Source organism: Bemisia tabaci, chromosome 2 (genome assembly GCF_918797505.1).
Source record: "Bemisia tabaci chromosome 2, PGI_BMITA_v3".
NCBI classification, from domain to species: domain Eukaryota; kingdom Metazoa; phylum Arthropoda; class Insecta; order Hemiptera; family Aleyrodidae; genus Bemisia; species Bemisia tabaci.
In genome coordinates this window covers 49,009,153-49,024,346 of record NC_092794.1, presented here as the reverse complement: position 1 = coordinate 49,024,346, position 15,194 = coordinate 49,009,153, and the positions used below count along the sequence as shown (strand labels likewise).

Below are 15,194 nucleotides of genomic sequence, written 5' to 3'. Positions count from 1 at the left end.
TTGACATCGGGTATTGGCAGAAAAAAAATTCTAAGCATAAGGAAAAGGAATTGTCTTTCATTCATGGTCACATCTCTGCTTGAAAGTTTCCTCAGCTTAAGAATTGAAACGCCTTCAGAAAGCTTCAAAGTTAGAGAAAAAACAACGAATGCAATCCTCAGCTCAACATATTTTATTCATCGTATTACTCAATCTGTTACACCTAATAACATGAAATATTAAGGCAATGATGAGAATATAAAAACTTTAATGTGTCAATTGCACAAAGGTTGACATAATTTTGACGACTGAATCTAATTTAATGGCACAAAATGAAAAGCTGCATCTAAAAGCTAAGTTTCTCTGTTCAATAACAAAGGTGTACAGTGCCCTTTAAAACGTGATTCAAGCTATTAAAATGTTGATCATTTTTTTTTTGGATTTGGTCTTATCAATCAGCAATAAATATAAATTACACTGATCGCTTGACGTCCATCAGGTACAAGAGCAAGGAAGTGAAATCTATGGTGTATCAATATTTTGAAAAAATATTGTCCTTCAAAGTGAAAAATGAGTCTGGGTTTTGAAAAAAACAATCAAAGCCAGTATTGTAAATGGCTATTGTGCTGCCTCATTACAGGAGACAGCAATAAATACAATTCAGTGTGAGTGTTGAAAAGTATCAAAATAAGTGCTAAACCCAGGTCAAGCTGGAATGAAGTTTCTGCTGTCTCCTATGACATGGCATTCAGATAATAACTGGAACATAAAAAGAAATAAAAATATAATCAGAAATGGATATAAAAAATTTTTCATTCTCAATTAATTGACACTAGAGGGCTACGTCCTTTAAACGCTTCAAGGTCTAATCTCCTGAAGTGCTTCGTGCCTCAGGCACTATGCAAGACACATTACTCCTATAATTTTAGATCTTAACTAAATTGTTTGTCTTTGTACAGTTTCTACAGTTCATTTTCATAAATTAACTGTAGAGACATTACTAGCCTAAGTTGCAGAATGTCTCGAAACAATAATAACTGACTATTATAGAGTAAGATGATGAAAATAATTTTAAATGCAAGGCTGTCAGAAAGGACAGAGACACTTGCAACCTGCGTAGTGCATTTGTTAGCTTTCCCCTTTGTTATAATTGATAAAATATTCTGATATATTTCTTTCACAGGCATCAGTTTCTGTTGTATTTTATCAAACTGATACATTTTCATCTTAAAAGGAGACAGTATCACAAAGAGATACTTCCCTTGCTTCTTGTTGAAGAAACCAGCAGCCAACAATGAACCATCCCACCCTGACTCAGGAGAAAAGACAGCTGCCAACCCACAAAAACATCATCGACTAGATAAAGATTCAATGAAAAAAACCCAAAATAAGACAAACTAAAATTAGAAAACCTGCAAACAACCTGAAGTCTGAGTCGGTGGACATGAAGGAATTTAAGGTTCTACTCTAAACCTAATATACCAACTTTCCTCAGGAAAGAAAAACCCGCAGAAAGTGAAATGATGTAATTTCCCATAGAAGTAACATAGCTGACAACCTAATAGAGGTTGGAGCTTTTGAAACAATAGGGACCAATAATGACAACAACGTCTGCAATGATCAGCCGGAGTCCTTAGCGTTGCAAAACTCTGCAAAAGCCCCCATCCCAAAACCAAGAAAGCCGTTGAACACTAACTTAGGCGAAGATTCCTCCTTGCCCACTCTTGCTTTAGAAGTTAATTTTTTTAAATTGTGGTCTCCAAATCCCTCAGGGAATCCTTCAGACTCAGAAGTTGTACCGGAAGTTGGTAAAAAAGCGGGGCACTCTGAAGTTCTGAAGAAAAATAAGCATTAAGTACAGGAACCGGCAAAGGTAGTAAGGAAATAGGAAAAGAGAAGGAAGAAAAGGATCATCAATAATCCTTCAAAAAATGTTTCTAATTTTCTATCATGGAATATTCACAGTATTCAAGTCAAAGCTAATCGTTTTGATCTAGATAACCTCATCAGACAGCACGACTTACTGTTTCTCATGATAAGTGATAAAAAGTTTCATGGAGTTAAATAGCCCAGTTTTCTGTCGTTAAGATAATAAAAAGAGGAATTTACTTAGGCAATGTCGCATATAATTAGTTTGATTCTAGTCAATTTGGATTTGGCTGATATCTGTAAAATTCCTCACCTAAATTACCTTTATTTATTTTAAATGAAGGAGTTTTAAATCATTTTAAAAACCCGAATCTCTGTCTTTTTGGCCCTAGACTTTCTTCTTGATTTAATGCTGTCATCAGACTTGAGTTCAGTTCAACGCCAATTTTCTGAGCAGTCTGAAACAAAAGTTAAAAGAGAAATGATAAAAACTTATACCTCAGCGAGTCAAAATATCTTAGATGAGTTTGCAGGCTCATTCTTAGAGCTGCTGTTATTTTTAATGTGTTCTGTGAATTCGTTTTGATAAACGGATAGTGGCACCCAGTCATATTTTGCTTTACTAAATAAAACACTGGATGAACATTCTTACTTTGTCAGATTTCCTCTGACAAAATAATTAGTTTTGAGAGAAGTTATGAACATTTCACCTCGAAAGATTTCGATACCTAAGGTTGCTAATAAAATTCTCTAAATAATTAGAAGGAATTTTGCTCCAAATTTCTAGAAAATCCTTACTTCCTTAGGATATTTGGCAACGTCTGAGGGTTGATACAATGTTCTACTTTACTTTGGCAGTGTTGGCCTTGAGGCAAAAACTTGTGGACCTGAATTTGAAGTATGTTGAAGTAACTTGTAACCAAGGATCTGCTTAAGAAATAACTATTTTTACATCTAAGAGAAAAAATAGATTGTACCAATTCTCACTCATATCACAAACTGAAATTTTACTACAATACAAAATTATGAAGTATTGAGCAGTAGACTGCTGGAAAATGAGACATAATTACATCATCAACGGGTAAATACAATGAGAGGTATCTGGACCTTTATCTTACTTTGATAGTCTCAATTAGTGTTTGTTCATGAACACTGCCTTCTCCTATTTTAATGACTGCAGTGAGAGAGCCTGAATCCAAAACGGCAACAACGATGCTTGCCACACTGCATGTTTCCTCTTCTGCAGTTGGATCCACAACACAATTGTCTCCAATCTAGAAAAATCAGATTGTAGGAATGAGTTACTTATTCACAGCTTAATTATTACAAACAAGAAAATTATTTCTCTAAAACAGAGGAAATGTCAATGATTTTCCAGACATAGAGAAAAAATAAGGCATTCTGAAAATCAGGGCAGATTTGAGCCAAGAACATAAGTAACTTACTGTATTCTAAATATTAATGTAACCGTTAAAACAAATTTTGGGTGTGATATCAAATGAGAGACGTACTTTTATTTACCGTCAGTCCTAATTTCTTAAAAACTTGTGAAATTACTTCTCGACAATGAGCATATTGAGCATGTAAATGTCAATCTTTAGGTCTCATTAAATGGAGTACTTCTCTTCTTTACAACAATTAAAACACTGCAAAAACGCAAAGCACGAAAAATTCAACCAAACAACTTGAAAGTATGTCCCTACTTACAAATATGGGTCCTTCGATTAATAGCTCTGTGCTTTGTCCCGTTTTTGCATTGGTTTAAGTCAATAGAAATGGGAAATCCAGGAGGCAGAGACCCTTGACAGCATACTTCCAGCCTTTGTAAATTGGTATATATACTCAACTATTATATTCTAATGATCAGTCAGCATTTTTTGTAATCCAAACGGCTCTTGAACCAATCAAACAGTATAATCAAGGTGGTCCTGTATTTACACTTTCAGACAGTTACCAAGATCTAAGTATATCTTGATTGAGAGATTATAATTTTGACGGGTTGACTAATTTTCCTTGCACCGTTTTTATTCCAGAGGGAAGGGGGAGGGAACAAAGCTATGCTCCTTCTGTTTAAAGATCTCATTGACATACATTGATTAATTTTGACGTCCTTTTGTTATCTTTACTTCACACTACTCACCTTACTAAGAGTCACAAGGACAGGTGCTTTTGTTATATCAAGCCTCCAACATTGGAATGGATCATCGGAAACTTCTAGATCAACACTACCTCCATCTAAAAATGAACCGGTGACCTGCGGCACACGGGTGTTGAATAGTGCTGCTTTGACCGCCAAGGAGATGGCATCGTAAAAATTGCCACCACACTCTAAAATAAGGATGTCAACGTAGAGTTTCCAGCAAGCTTGTTTTGGTACTATACACAGAGGAGCAAGAGGTAAAGACTGGTATGCACGGCTCAATCTACTGCTGATTTCATTTGCTAAATCTTCACCACCACGACCTTCGAATGCTGGAGTTGCATTGGCAGAGCTGAAAAGAGACATAAAATTGAATGAAAAGAAAAGCAACTGTGCTTGAAAAGGGGAGGGAGAACTGTAAATTTGTGAGAGAGTAGGCTATACAAGTCGAACTTCCTTTTTTTGGATTAATTTTTAATATAAGGAAAATATTTTAAGATCTAGGTGGCATCTAACTAAGACACGTATCTGCCGTTCAAAACAAGATAGTCAATAATATCATCCACTAGAGCACTGTAAACCATGATTTCTTAGATATTCATTCAATTATACATGTGCAAACGTTATGGATAAGATATGATTGATAAGACAAAGGCTCAAGAAATCATGGCATGCACAGTTTGGGATGATTGTGAGGTGTATTTTCGACACAGCACACAAGATAGAAAATACTCTTTTTCTTTAAATATAAACTTGGCATCTGATCAATACCTCATTACATTCTATAGGGTTTTAAAAAAAGAACCATGACTCAAGGTTGCAAGGAACTGATCATGGGTTTTTTTAAGTTTCAAGAATGTGAGTTTACAGAAATTTCATTCTTACCTGGAGGGTGAGAAAACCCTTCATTAAAAAAGAGTCACATTTGATACAGTTGTATCCATTTCTTAATCAAATGTGAGGTTTCTTTTTAAAAGGATTCTCCTTTTATTTCTCTGAATTTGGCCAATTTTTTAATTTAGAATTACTCATTTTCAGGCTTATGTGCATGCAGAGGCTGTCGTCTTTTCTTTGGCTAAAAATTGACGATCTGCTGAGATTTATGGCAAAATCAATGCAATGTATCGTATGCCAGTTAAACCATATCAGACACATTGACGAATCACCTTAAGTAAAGACTGAAAATTAGAAGTAAAGAACCCATGAGGTGCCTTACCAGTCAACAAAAAACTCAAGTTTTCCTTCCTCGGGATTCTCTGGATACGGAACATCAATCTCTGTTTTGACACCGACAAGAATATCAGTGTTTGCTAGACGCAAACGTGCAGAGCCACTGGCAGTACTGACGACATCAGTCTCCAATTCCATTGGTCGATAATCACCTCTTCTGCGCCCATCACATCGTAAATCCACCTGCATAAGTTAAAACAGTTTTAGTGCATAAGTAAGCTAAAGTAGTAGATATTAATATTTAAACAGGAAATCAAGTACAGGCGTTGTATTATAGTGTAGTAAGTAACACAAGGTGCTGGTTTCAATGGACGACTTATGCAAGTCAAGAAAAATGAAAGGACGATAGCCCCTGCGCATAAGCCTGAAGAATTATTCTAAGCCCGAAAATCGGCAAAATTCAGAGAAATGAAAGCAGACTAGTGTTTGAAAAAAAACTTCGCATCCGATTCAGCTATCGATTTCTGTATCGAATGCAAGGTTTTTTTCCAAACGCTATTCTACTTTCATTCCTCTGAATTTTGCCAATTTTGGGGTTTAGAATGATTCTTCAGGCTTTTGAGAAGGGGCTAACTTCCTTTTATACTAAAAACTCAAAAGCTGCTGAGATTTTTTACCCAATCGATGCAATGTATCGCATACCAGTTCGACCACGTCACATAAGCTTGACGAATCACCTTAGGTAAAAACATTAAATTAACAAAAACTGATAAAGATTCACTTGATCTTGCAGGTAACATGCATGCAGAGGATAAATAGCAGGTAAGCGATTGACTTTAAGGTTTGCGGTTTTACCGACAGAAACCTTGATGGGGCCTGAGGTAACTGTTTTTCTCTTCAGAGATTTTGAACTGAACATTGGAGGAATGGTATTTTTTAAACTGATGGAATTTTCTGTTCCTGACTGGGCAGTAACTATTTGAGAGCACGAATGGCACTGGGCTTCGATCATGCTATAAGTTCCTTTCAGTCATCAAGAGCGTGTGTGATACCTGCCATAGAGAAGTTTGACAAATCATGATAGAATTTCCACTCACCTCAACACCATGAAGAATGAAAGTTTTCTCAGCATCGTTCAATAATACTGAGGCCATTTCATACGTTTTACTAAACCGGCTAGCTGAAATTAAAATCCAACGACAACGAATTACATTTCTACGTCCTGGAACAGGCAATCAAAACATAACCTCAAAAAACAACGTGCTCGTGTTGCTTACATTCATATTCGTCTCCGTTATCTGTTATCACTTGGGTATCAGACGGCTCTTTGAAGTTTCTGAACACCGAATTTTTTAATCCTGTCACTTAGTTCTTCGTATTTTTATCAATTCGTGGTTATTGAGTTGATCCTTGGCCTGTATTTTTCGTTATTATTCTATTGTCCTCTGGCTTTCTTCGTTATTTGCCCAATAAAATTGCCCCGTCGTTTCCTGGTTGCAGCCTCTCCTTGTGCCAGTGTCAGTAGAGATTTTTCCTCGAATGGAGAGAACTACTGATGAAGAAGCACCTGCTAGCTGTCTTCCTTGCAGATTGATCAGTGGCTCTGTGCTCATAGGATGCGGATTTTATATCGGTTATCATGCATCCAAGTTGAAGAAAGGAAAGAACGCTGCCCTGCTGATTGCCACAGGTATGTACCTAGGGGCTTTAAGTAAGTCCTGAAATAGGTCGTTGAACATTTTTCTCTTCAAGTCAAAGAAATCAATTATAATAGAGAATATCTACTTAAATCTTCTTTCATTCAATCAATTTTTTTGCCAAGAAAACAGCTTTCCAAGTCTCCGAAAATCCAACTTCACTTCTAACAGAAAAGTCGACGGTCTAAGTCGGCAATCACACAACTCGGTGATCAAATTAAAATAAAAATATTTGACGGTCAAAGAAATGGAAATTTACGAGAATGGCATGAGGGAGACCCACTTTATTGACCCTGATTTATTTGACCACTGATTGGAGACTGTATGTCGACGGAGTAAGTCGGCAATCACATAACTCGATTTGCTACGTCGCAGACCTCCTGTCATACTCTATTTCTTACACGGAAAACTACTCAATGGCAATTCTTTAAAACTGCCATGATTTTCTTCTCCGTGCAAATGAAATTCTGCAAAAACTTCTAGGAATGATTCCAATTTGTTCTCCTTTAAATAAATAACACGGAGGCGGAGATTTTCAAACACTGCAAACAAAGATATGTGATCGCAAAATTATGTTGTCGAAGTGTTAACATGTGATATTGACCGCTGCTCATCCTTCCACTTATTTTTGTTTATTTTCTTGCTGGATGCAATACTTAATGAGACGGTATTTCCTCTGACAATGCCTGCAATGTCATGGTTGTTTAAAGTAAATATTTTCAGGAAAGATCTGAAGATGGACCATTTGTATCATGTGAATACAGATGCGGTTTGTATGGTGGCCATGTTAGAGTCCACCCCAAGTAAGTGTAACCACTCTTAGAGTTGGACAGAAGATCCCCAACCTTAGTTCCTTTATGGACTTTCCAAGCTGATTTGAAGACAATCAGTCCTCTGTCGCATTCTAAGAAGTTCCGTAACTTATTTAGCATTTCTTCTACATTGAATTCATGGTGGTTGATTTCATCGGTCATTACATCACATCACATTATGAGCTTCATGTCTGTGAGAAATGATCTTACTGCCACGACTTCAAGCCTGTATCTATATAGTCCATAAAATTGTTATGATCTCTTTTGATTTCGAAAAAGTTTCCGCCCAAAATTTATGGAAGGGCTGTGTTGTAAGAGTGGTACAGAATACAGTTAACTTACAAATAAAGCCAACGCCAAATAAGTTTATCCACTTGAGATCGCGACAGAAGATCATCTGATGTCACTTTTACATGTAAAGTAAATGCGTGAATCAAGATGACAGATCTTCTGTTGCAGTATAAAAGTGTGTAACTTACCTATTTGGCAAGGACTTTACATTGTTGAAGTAAACTTACCTGATACTGCTCAGTTTTCCTGTTCTGCTGAAGACAGTTGAATGATGAGTTAAAATACTGAGCATTCATATACTTAGACACTCAAGTTATCGAGTGAAGAGCTGAGCCATGTTAACCAGTTATCATTGGGTTCTTCTGTACTTCCAAGTACAATTTACTCTGGCAACCTTTTGTGCTTTACCCTCCTTATTGTTTGACAATCAAAAGGCAAAGAATTGTGATGTACTTGAAAGCTGCTCGAAAGGTTCTTTTCCATGATTTTTTGACTTTGCTTCTTCACTTACCTTTCAATATCGCCTCGAGGAAATTTTGACCGTATCTTCCCCCACCCTCCTAGCTGCACCACTGAATCTTAAGAAGAGGCATCTGGTAGGTGCAGCTAAATGAGGACTTAGGGGACAGGATTTAATTGTGAGTTAATCTTCCTAAAATTGTCTAAAGTTGAATAATAATTCACTGAAGTTTTTTTAGGTCTATGTTTTACTTTGTGATCTTACTGACATGCAGTTTGTTTTTATTTTTGCAGGATCTGGTGTCATTGGAGTTTTAAGATTACTAAATTTGCTGCCCCGACTGAATTGATGCTCTGAAGTATTTGGCTTACTGGATTCTGCACCAAGGTGATTCATCCAAAAGTTTCAGAGTTAAATTATTAAGTACCTAAAACTGTGTTCTGTAAAATTCTGCCTTCCCTGGAGCTAGGCATGTAGTTGTCGTTCATACTTCTATGGTTCTACTACCTATCATCATCGGCAGTTTAATCTGATAGCACAGTCATAAGGTTTGGCTGCACACAATAGCTGATGCCGGCGGGCAAAGGAACCATCAAAGCACAAACTGCACATTGATAGGTAGAGGGAAGAAATAGTTTTTTACAAGGGACTTAATGTACCTTATCACATTTAGCCCCTCTCGTTTTAAAAATTTCAGCTTGATTTCTTTCAAGTGCCAACAATGCCAGGTTCATAGAAGTGCATAACAAAATGAGGTATTGCTCATTATTGTCATCTCATGGAACCGGTGGCATTGCTCCTCATTTTAGGAACTGCTGGTAAATTTAAGAAACATTCCAGCCATGCCATTTTGTTTTCACAAAACTTACAGAATTTTCGAAGAGTAAAACTTATTTTGAAGTCGGCTAAATAGATGGTGAGATCTAGCACTGGTATCGCAAGTTTCAAGACTTCTGTGTGATAGCCTACATCGCAAAGTAGGTAAACTAGTGGTTAAGGATGTCTAGGAGATGCTTGTCTGGAACATCTGAAAATTTCATTATTAAGACATTGCAAGTCTCACTGACTCAGAAAGTGTCTTTTTCCACTTTTCCCCCAAGTAACCATCTGGTGCGTAGAATTTTGAGTTTTTTTTTCAATGATTTTTTGGTGGCAGGTAAATTGAATAGAGAAATTTGGCATTTAAACAGATTGTGACTGTCAAAACTGACCCATTGAAAACCTTAAATAAAACCAATTGAAGATTTTTTGTCCGTTCTCCCTTTCAAGTTTCTCTCTGTCATCATGACCGTATGATTTGTTCTATAGGTATGATTCTATGCAGTATTCTTCAAGGCCGCTTTTGCAGTTCATTAGCAGGTATCTGCTGCAGTGATAAAGTGATCAAGTTTAAAGCTAGGACTAACCACGTTTAACATGAACCAATCTGGAAAAGAAAATGGGTAAAAATACTTTCATTACAGTTGTTATTTTTTTCAATTCTTTTATTTTAAATATTCGTCGAACTTTTTTACATGTTTCAATAAAAATTCTGGTTCTTAGTTAAATAAACAAGAATACAAAGATTCAGTAATGTATTCAGTAACATATTCTGTAAGAAAAAATAATCAATTAAATAAAAATAAATAAAAAAATTTACAAGTCTCAATAATAAACAAGTTGGTTAAGTCATACATCTAACAAACGTAAAGACTTTAACAATTGAATACATCTAAGAACGAATGAAGAAAAATAAAGGGAATCAAGTTCATAAAACTTATCCATCACATTGAATACTTCGATTAGGATACACGTTTTTGTCAAGTTCTTTATTTCTTTCTTTTTGTCATGTCTGCTCTGACTTATGCTGTCCCTACACCTGGCTTAAAGTTTGCATAAATCATCTAAAATGAAATATTTCCAACTAGATTAGGGGTCAGTTCCTCTGTTCATCCTATTGGTCTTTGACTGTGTCTGACCTAAAATAACTGACAAACAAGAATGGTGCGGATAGTCTGGGACACCCTGTATGTATCATTGGTTTTCTTACTAATGACTAGAAAAACATTTTAAAGAATGAGCCAGAATGAGTTTTTTTTTTGCAAAGAAAGTAAAAAAGTAGTAGCGGTGTGGTCATTTAACATGTTTTTGAACATTCTTGGTCCTTTTGAATAGTTATTTTTTTCCTTCTTTCTTTTTCCGTAATTTCTCGTCAGTCAGCTTTTTCAATTTTAAGAAAATTTAAAAACTACGCTACCACACATTTTAGTTTAATCTTATCATCTAGCATAAACTTTCTGACAAAGGTATCTTTCAGTGATGAATCATCTACAGTTTTGAGTAGTCTCTTTGTCTTCTTTGTCTATCGCTGTGCCTATACATTTCAATAATCAGCCTGCAGGTTCAAAGATGCTCGCTACCACTGCACATTGTAACGGTGTCTATCCATAATAATTTCAAGGTATAAAACCATTAGACTTACCCTCTGGACAACGTCTGTATTTATGTAAGGAACTTATTTAGATCGGTATCTAATGAAAACCTCATCACATATACATGATTTTTTCTGAGTTCTCCGGACAATCACTTACGCTCAGAGTTGTAAACATACAATATTGGGGAAAAAACTGACGTGGTAAGTAAGAACTGCACTTTTTCATTCCAGATTTTGTGAATTTTTCTCAGATATATCAGCGGAAAACAAGACAACCTTTACACCCAAATAATAATATATTTTGGAGATCAGTATTTAATGGTACAATGTACAGATCCTAAGAGTACGAGCAATATATGCGCTCAGGTTTTCTTTTTATGAAGTATCCTGCCATAAAGAAAACTAGGGGTCTACGCCTCCTTATGGCTACTACATGGCCCAACCTTCAGAAGGTGCTCCGCGCACTCTAAAGGCCCGGTTTGCTGGTCCTCATACGTTAATCTAAGATAAAGTGGGCTCATTAAGGGACTATCTTTTATTGATAGCTGCATAAATAAGGAAGATCGGCTTGGTAGATATTAGAAGGAATTGTGACCAATTCAATCGCAAAATCATTGTGCGGTTCTTCGGTTCTTGCTTACCACGCCAGAGTTCTTGCACAATGGCTTACTGTATGGAAGGCAAAAATGAGAGCGCAGGAAAAACCTTTTTCATCGATGTCTTTGTTTCATTCCTCTTGTGATGAGGAGAAGATTCTATTAAGTGTTGGAGAAAATATATCAACCTAAAATAATGAATAGTTATTTTCAAATCAACGTGAATGTAATGGTACACTGAAAGAAAAAATATAAAATAAAAGAACATTGGTGACTGTATGAAGAATGAGTTGGCATAGAAGTAGAAATCTTATCCTCAGACTAATAGTATAATTTTCGGAACTTGAGGCATTAATATGCCATAAGAAACTATCATAGCTTTAATTAAAATTAAAATTAAATTAAAAGGAAAAATGCAATTGCTTAAATTTATCAATGCAGCTAATAAAAATTACAATTTGCAAGATGTACCTAATTAAATGAATAACTATGTTTTTCATCAAGAAGAAAACTAACAGTATAAATGAAGATTGTTTTCCCAGGAAAGTTGCTTTAGAAACAAAATCAATTGAAATTGAATTTAAAAAAAAAAAAATTAATGAACAGAATTCCTCTCTCAGTTCCATGTATAATGGCATAACACCACTTAAAAATCTGTTTCCTTAATTATTTTTTCTCGGTTTAAAAATGTCCTTTAAAATAAACTTCAGAACAAAAATAAATGTGGGTTAGGAGAGAAGAACAAAAATGTTCTTCATTGTGTCGACTAATTGTGCATCCAGCTTTTGTTCCCGTTTACAGGCTGAAGAGAGTGAGTTCACGAAGCCAGTTTTTTATGTGAAACATTATGACGGTGTGGAAATCGAGGAGATCAATGGAATGCATTTATCAGTGTTTCATCAGTTTCCTAATTTGGGTATTTTGATTCTAAATATCTTTAGTTTGAAAGGCCATTTCTGCAGACCTCTTGTACTCTGTTGGAGTTGGATTGCAGTTCACTGATGGAAAAAAGTAATATTGTGTAAATTTTTCTTTTTTCTAGAAGCTGTATCATTTGAAAAATGAAATGAAATCAATCCACTGACTATGTGATGAACAGGGCAGAGAAATTTGCAAATTGAGGTATACAGTAAAATTCTCAGTCATTTTTGGGTCACAATAAACCTGCAAAGTAAGTATCAGTTGTAATTTTTTAGCACTGAAAGTCTGAACTAGGTATACCATGAATTAAAACTTATTGGATCAAAAAGTTAAAACTGTTATCAACAAATAATCCTCTCTAGTTTTAATCTACAAATTCATGTAACCTTTCTTCAATGTATAAGTATTCTGATTCTGATTTATTGAAAACTTAAAACTTGAAAAACGTATTTAGATAAAATGTTGGTGAAAGTTTTTGATTCTCAAAATTATGCAATCTAGCTTTTTTAAGTCAGTTTCAGTTTTTACAGACATTTTTTTAATGTTTACCTCTGATAAAAGTAAGCAATGATTTTTATGTATCCATTTTACCAATTCTGGTTTGATCAGACAATTTACTTGATATAATTAATCCTCTTCAATGTTCATGAAAGTGTATGTGATTGAGTTTTGGAAATGTATTTTCGCACAATTGGAGAACATACATTCTTAGGCGAATAGGTACGTAATTTTCAGTTAATTTTGACCCAAGTGTTGTATATGTAAATGTATGGTATGTACTACATGTTTATATGTATTGCACAAAGTGTTAGTGTATCAACAGTGGTCCTGCGCTGCTTTATTTGTGATATTCTAACGATAAATCACCTGTCAGTTTTGTATAGAGTCCTGAATTATCTCTGAAATTTAAGCATTGCATGCAATATAGTCAGAAATTTAATTTTTAGTCTGGTCTGTGCAAATATCACTTGGTCTTCAATGCTCAATTACCAAGTAAACAAGAGTTTAATCTGCTCAAAAGTTTTCTAATATTTTTCTATTGTGAACAGGAAGGCATTGTGAAATTTTGGTCCTAATAAAGCTTAGCATTAATTAATCAATAGTCTAAGTTTTAGAACAGGAATAATGTTAACTTTCAAGAGTTATAAGTTAATCCTACGGAAACAAGAGGGAACAGGAGTAAAACAAATCATGAAAGCCACAACACAACATATCTGGTTTGGCAAACCTTTTTCTCGTGAAATATCTACTTGAGAATTTTAGTTTTTCTCGTATGAAAATTTTGTGTATTTTACCAGCATCAAAGTGACATGCTGTTGTAGTGCACAGTTTGATTCAAGTGGACCATTGTTTTTCTTGTCTGGGGGGAATTCAAATTTTGTGTAACCAATGTCATCTAAAAATGTAACATCTCAGCAAGGAGTTGATTTCAGTAATTTTTGGTGCGCAATTTATATTCTATGTAAAATTTTGGTTTTGATACATGTACCAAGATGCTTAAATTCGTATGTTGTTTACTGATCCTTTGTTTTACTGAAACCACAGGTTTAGTTGTTGTTTTAACAAAAAGGCCTCCTTTAATCATAATAGACAGATCAGGCAAGAAAGCATTTTAGTCAAAAGAGCAACTAAGTGATTGGTTTTTTCAAAATCGAGGTAAGATGATATTGAATGAATTATTAAAAATTACAACAATATCAAAATTATGAACAGATACTTCGTAAAAAGAGAGTTAGAAACATAGCAAACATCTTCCCTGACATAACGCAAAAATGGGCATTGGCGGATCCAGGAAGTTGGCAATATTGTTTTATCTCCATTTAAACCCATAGAAATGTATTGATTCTTGGAGAGGTCAGGTGCTCCGACAAAAATCGATCATTCAATACAGGTTCAAGTGAAGGAAAGCCAGCGTTGCTAATCTGCTGGATCGTCCTCTGATAGTGGGTCCGCTGAAAACTTTTGCTAGACTGAAAAAAAATGTTGTCTCTCGAGGAAAATGACTTGAAACTCACAAGAGGGTCTGAAATTCAGTCCCAATTTCTCAATCTGCATCGCACAATAATTGCAATTTTCATAATTTTCCGCTTCAAAAATACTCTACAGCAAAGACATAATTTGGTACAGATGAGCCGAAGCTTTTCACAACTTCAAATCCAGCTATTAAGTGCTGCTGTCAATACAGATCCTTAAATAAAAATTACCAACCAATTTTGGTGGTTGACTGTTGTATATTAGGTGAAGAAATTTTAAGTTTCACACTCTTGGAGTGTACCAGTTGAATTAATACCCACTGTAATAGTTGTAATTCAATCTAAATTTCTCTTCATTGTTTCTCAAACTAGAAAGATTATTTTATCACAAAAATATTTAAACTATACGCTGCAGGAATTTAAATTCTTTTTTGGTAACATTCTACTTTCAAGTCTTTTGAGAAACTTCTTCAGAATGTAGTAAATAATAACATCAGTGGTTCATCGATCATAATAAAAAAGTTATAACTCATGAATAATACAATTCCAGTGAAAGGTAATTGCGACTGGTCTTTCATATTTTTCCAGAATGCCTCTTTATCCCTAATGCTGTTCATTCAATTTTTCATGGAGGCAAGGAAGATGTTTATCTCTCACCATCAGAGTCTTTATAAAGTGATCGACAAGTCCTGCAAGACTCCTATAGCCCTACGGTTCTTGCCCATTTTCAGGGTGGACCCCTTAAAATTTTAGAGGGCCCCAAAAATCGTTTCCTTTGACTTAAGGGCACTCACAGAATTTCAAGTCTCTACCTCTGTTTGTTCAAAAGTTACAAGCAAGAAGAAGCAAGCAAGCAAGTTATAGGGCTGATGC

At 35.2% G+C, this 15,194-nt stretch overlaps 1 protein-coding gene across 2 annotated transcripts; it reads right to left on the bottom strand.

Moving 5' to 3' along the window:
* Positions 1-154: 154 nt before the first annotated feature.
* On the bottom strand, positions 155-6,423 carry Rrp42 (exosome complex component Rrp42). 2 transcript variants are annotated; one of them, XM_019061639.2, is made up of 6 exons: positions 6,256-6,423; positions 5,205-5,401; positions 3,989-4,340; positions 2,967-3,122; positions 2,162-2,306; positions 155-738 (listed from the first exon to the last, which is right to left on the bottom strand). In XM_019061639.2, exons 1-5 carry the CDS (start codon positions 6,310-6,312, stop codon positions 2,202-2,204), a joined length of 867 nt encoding a protein of 288 aa, XP_018917184.1. In that variant the 5' UTR covers positions 6,313-6,423; the 3' UTR covers positions 155-738; positions 2,162-2,201. The 2 variants fall into 2 exon arrangements, with proteins under 2 accessions (XP_018917184.1, XP_018917183.1); XM_019061638.2 differs by having other exon boundaries at positions 2,171-2,306.
* Positions 6,424-15,194: the final 8,771 nt, after the last annotated feature.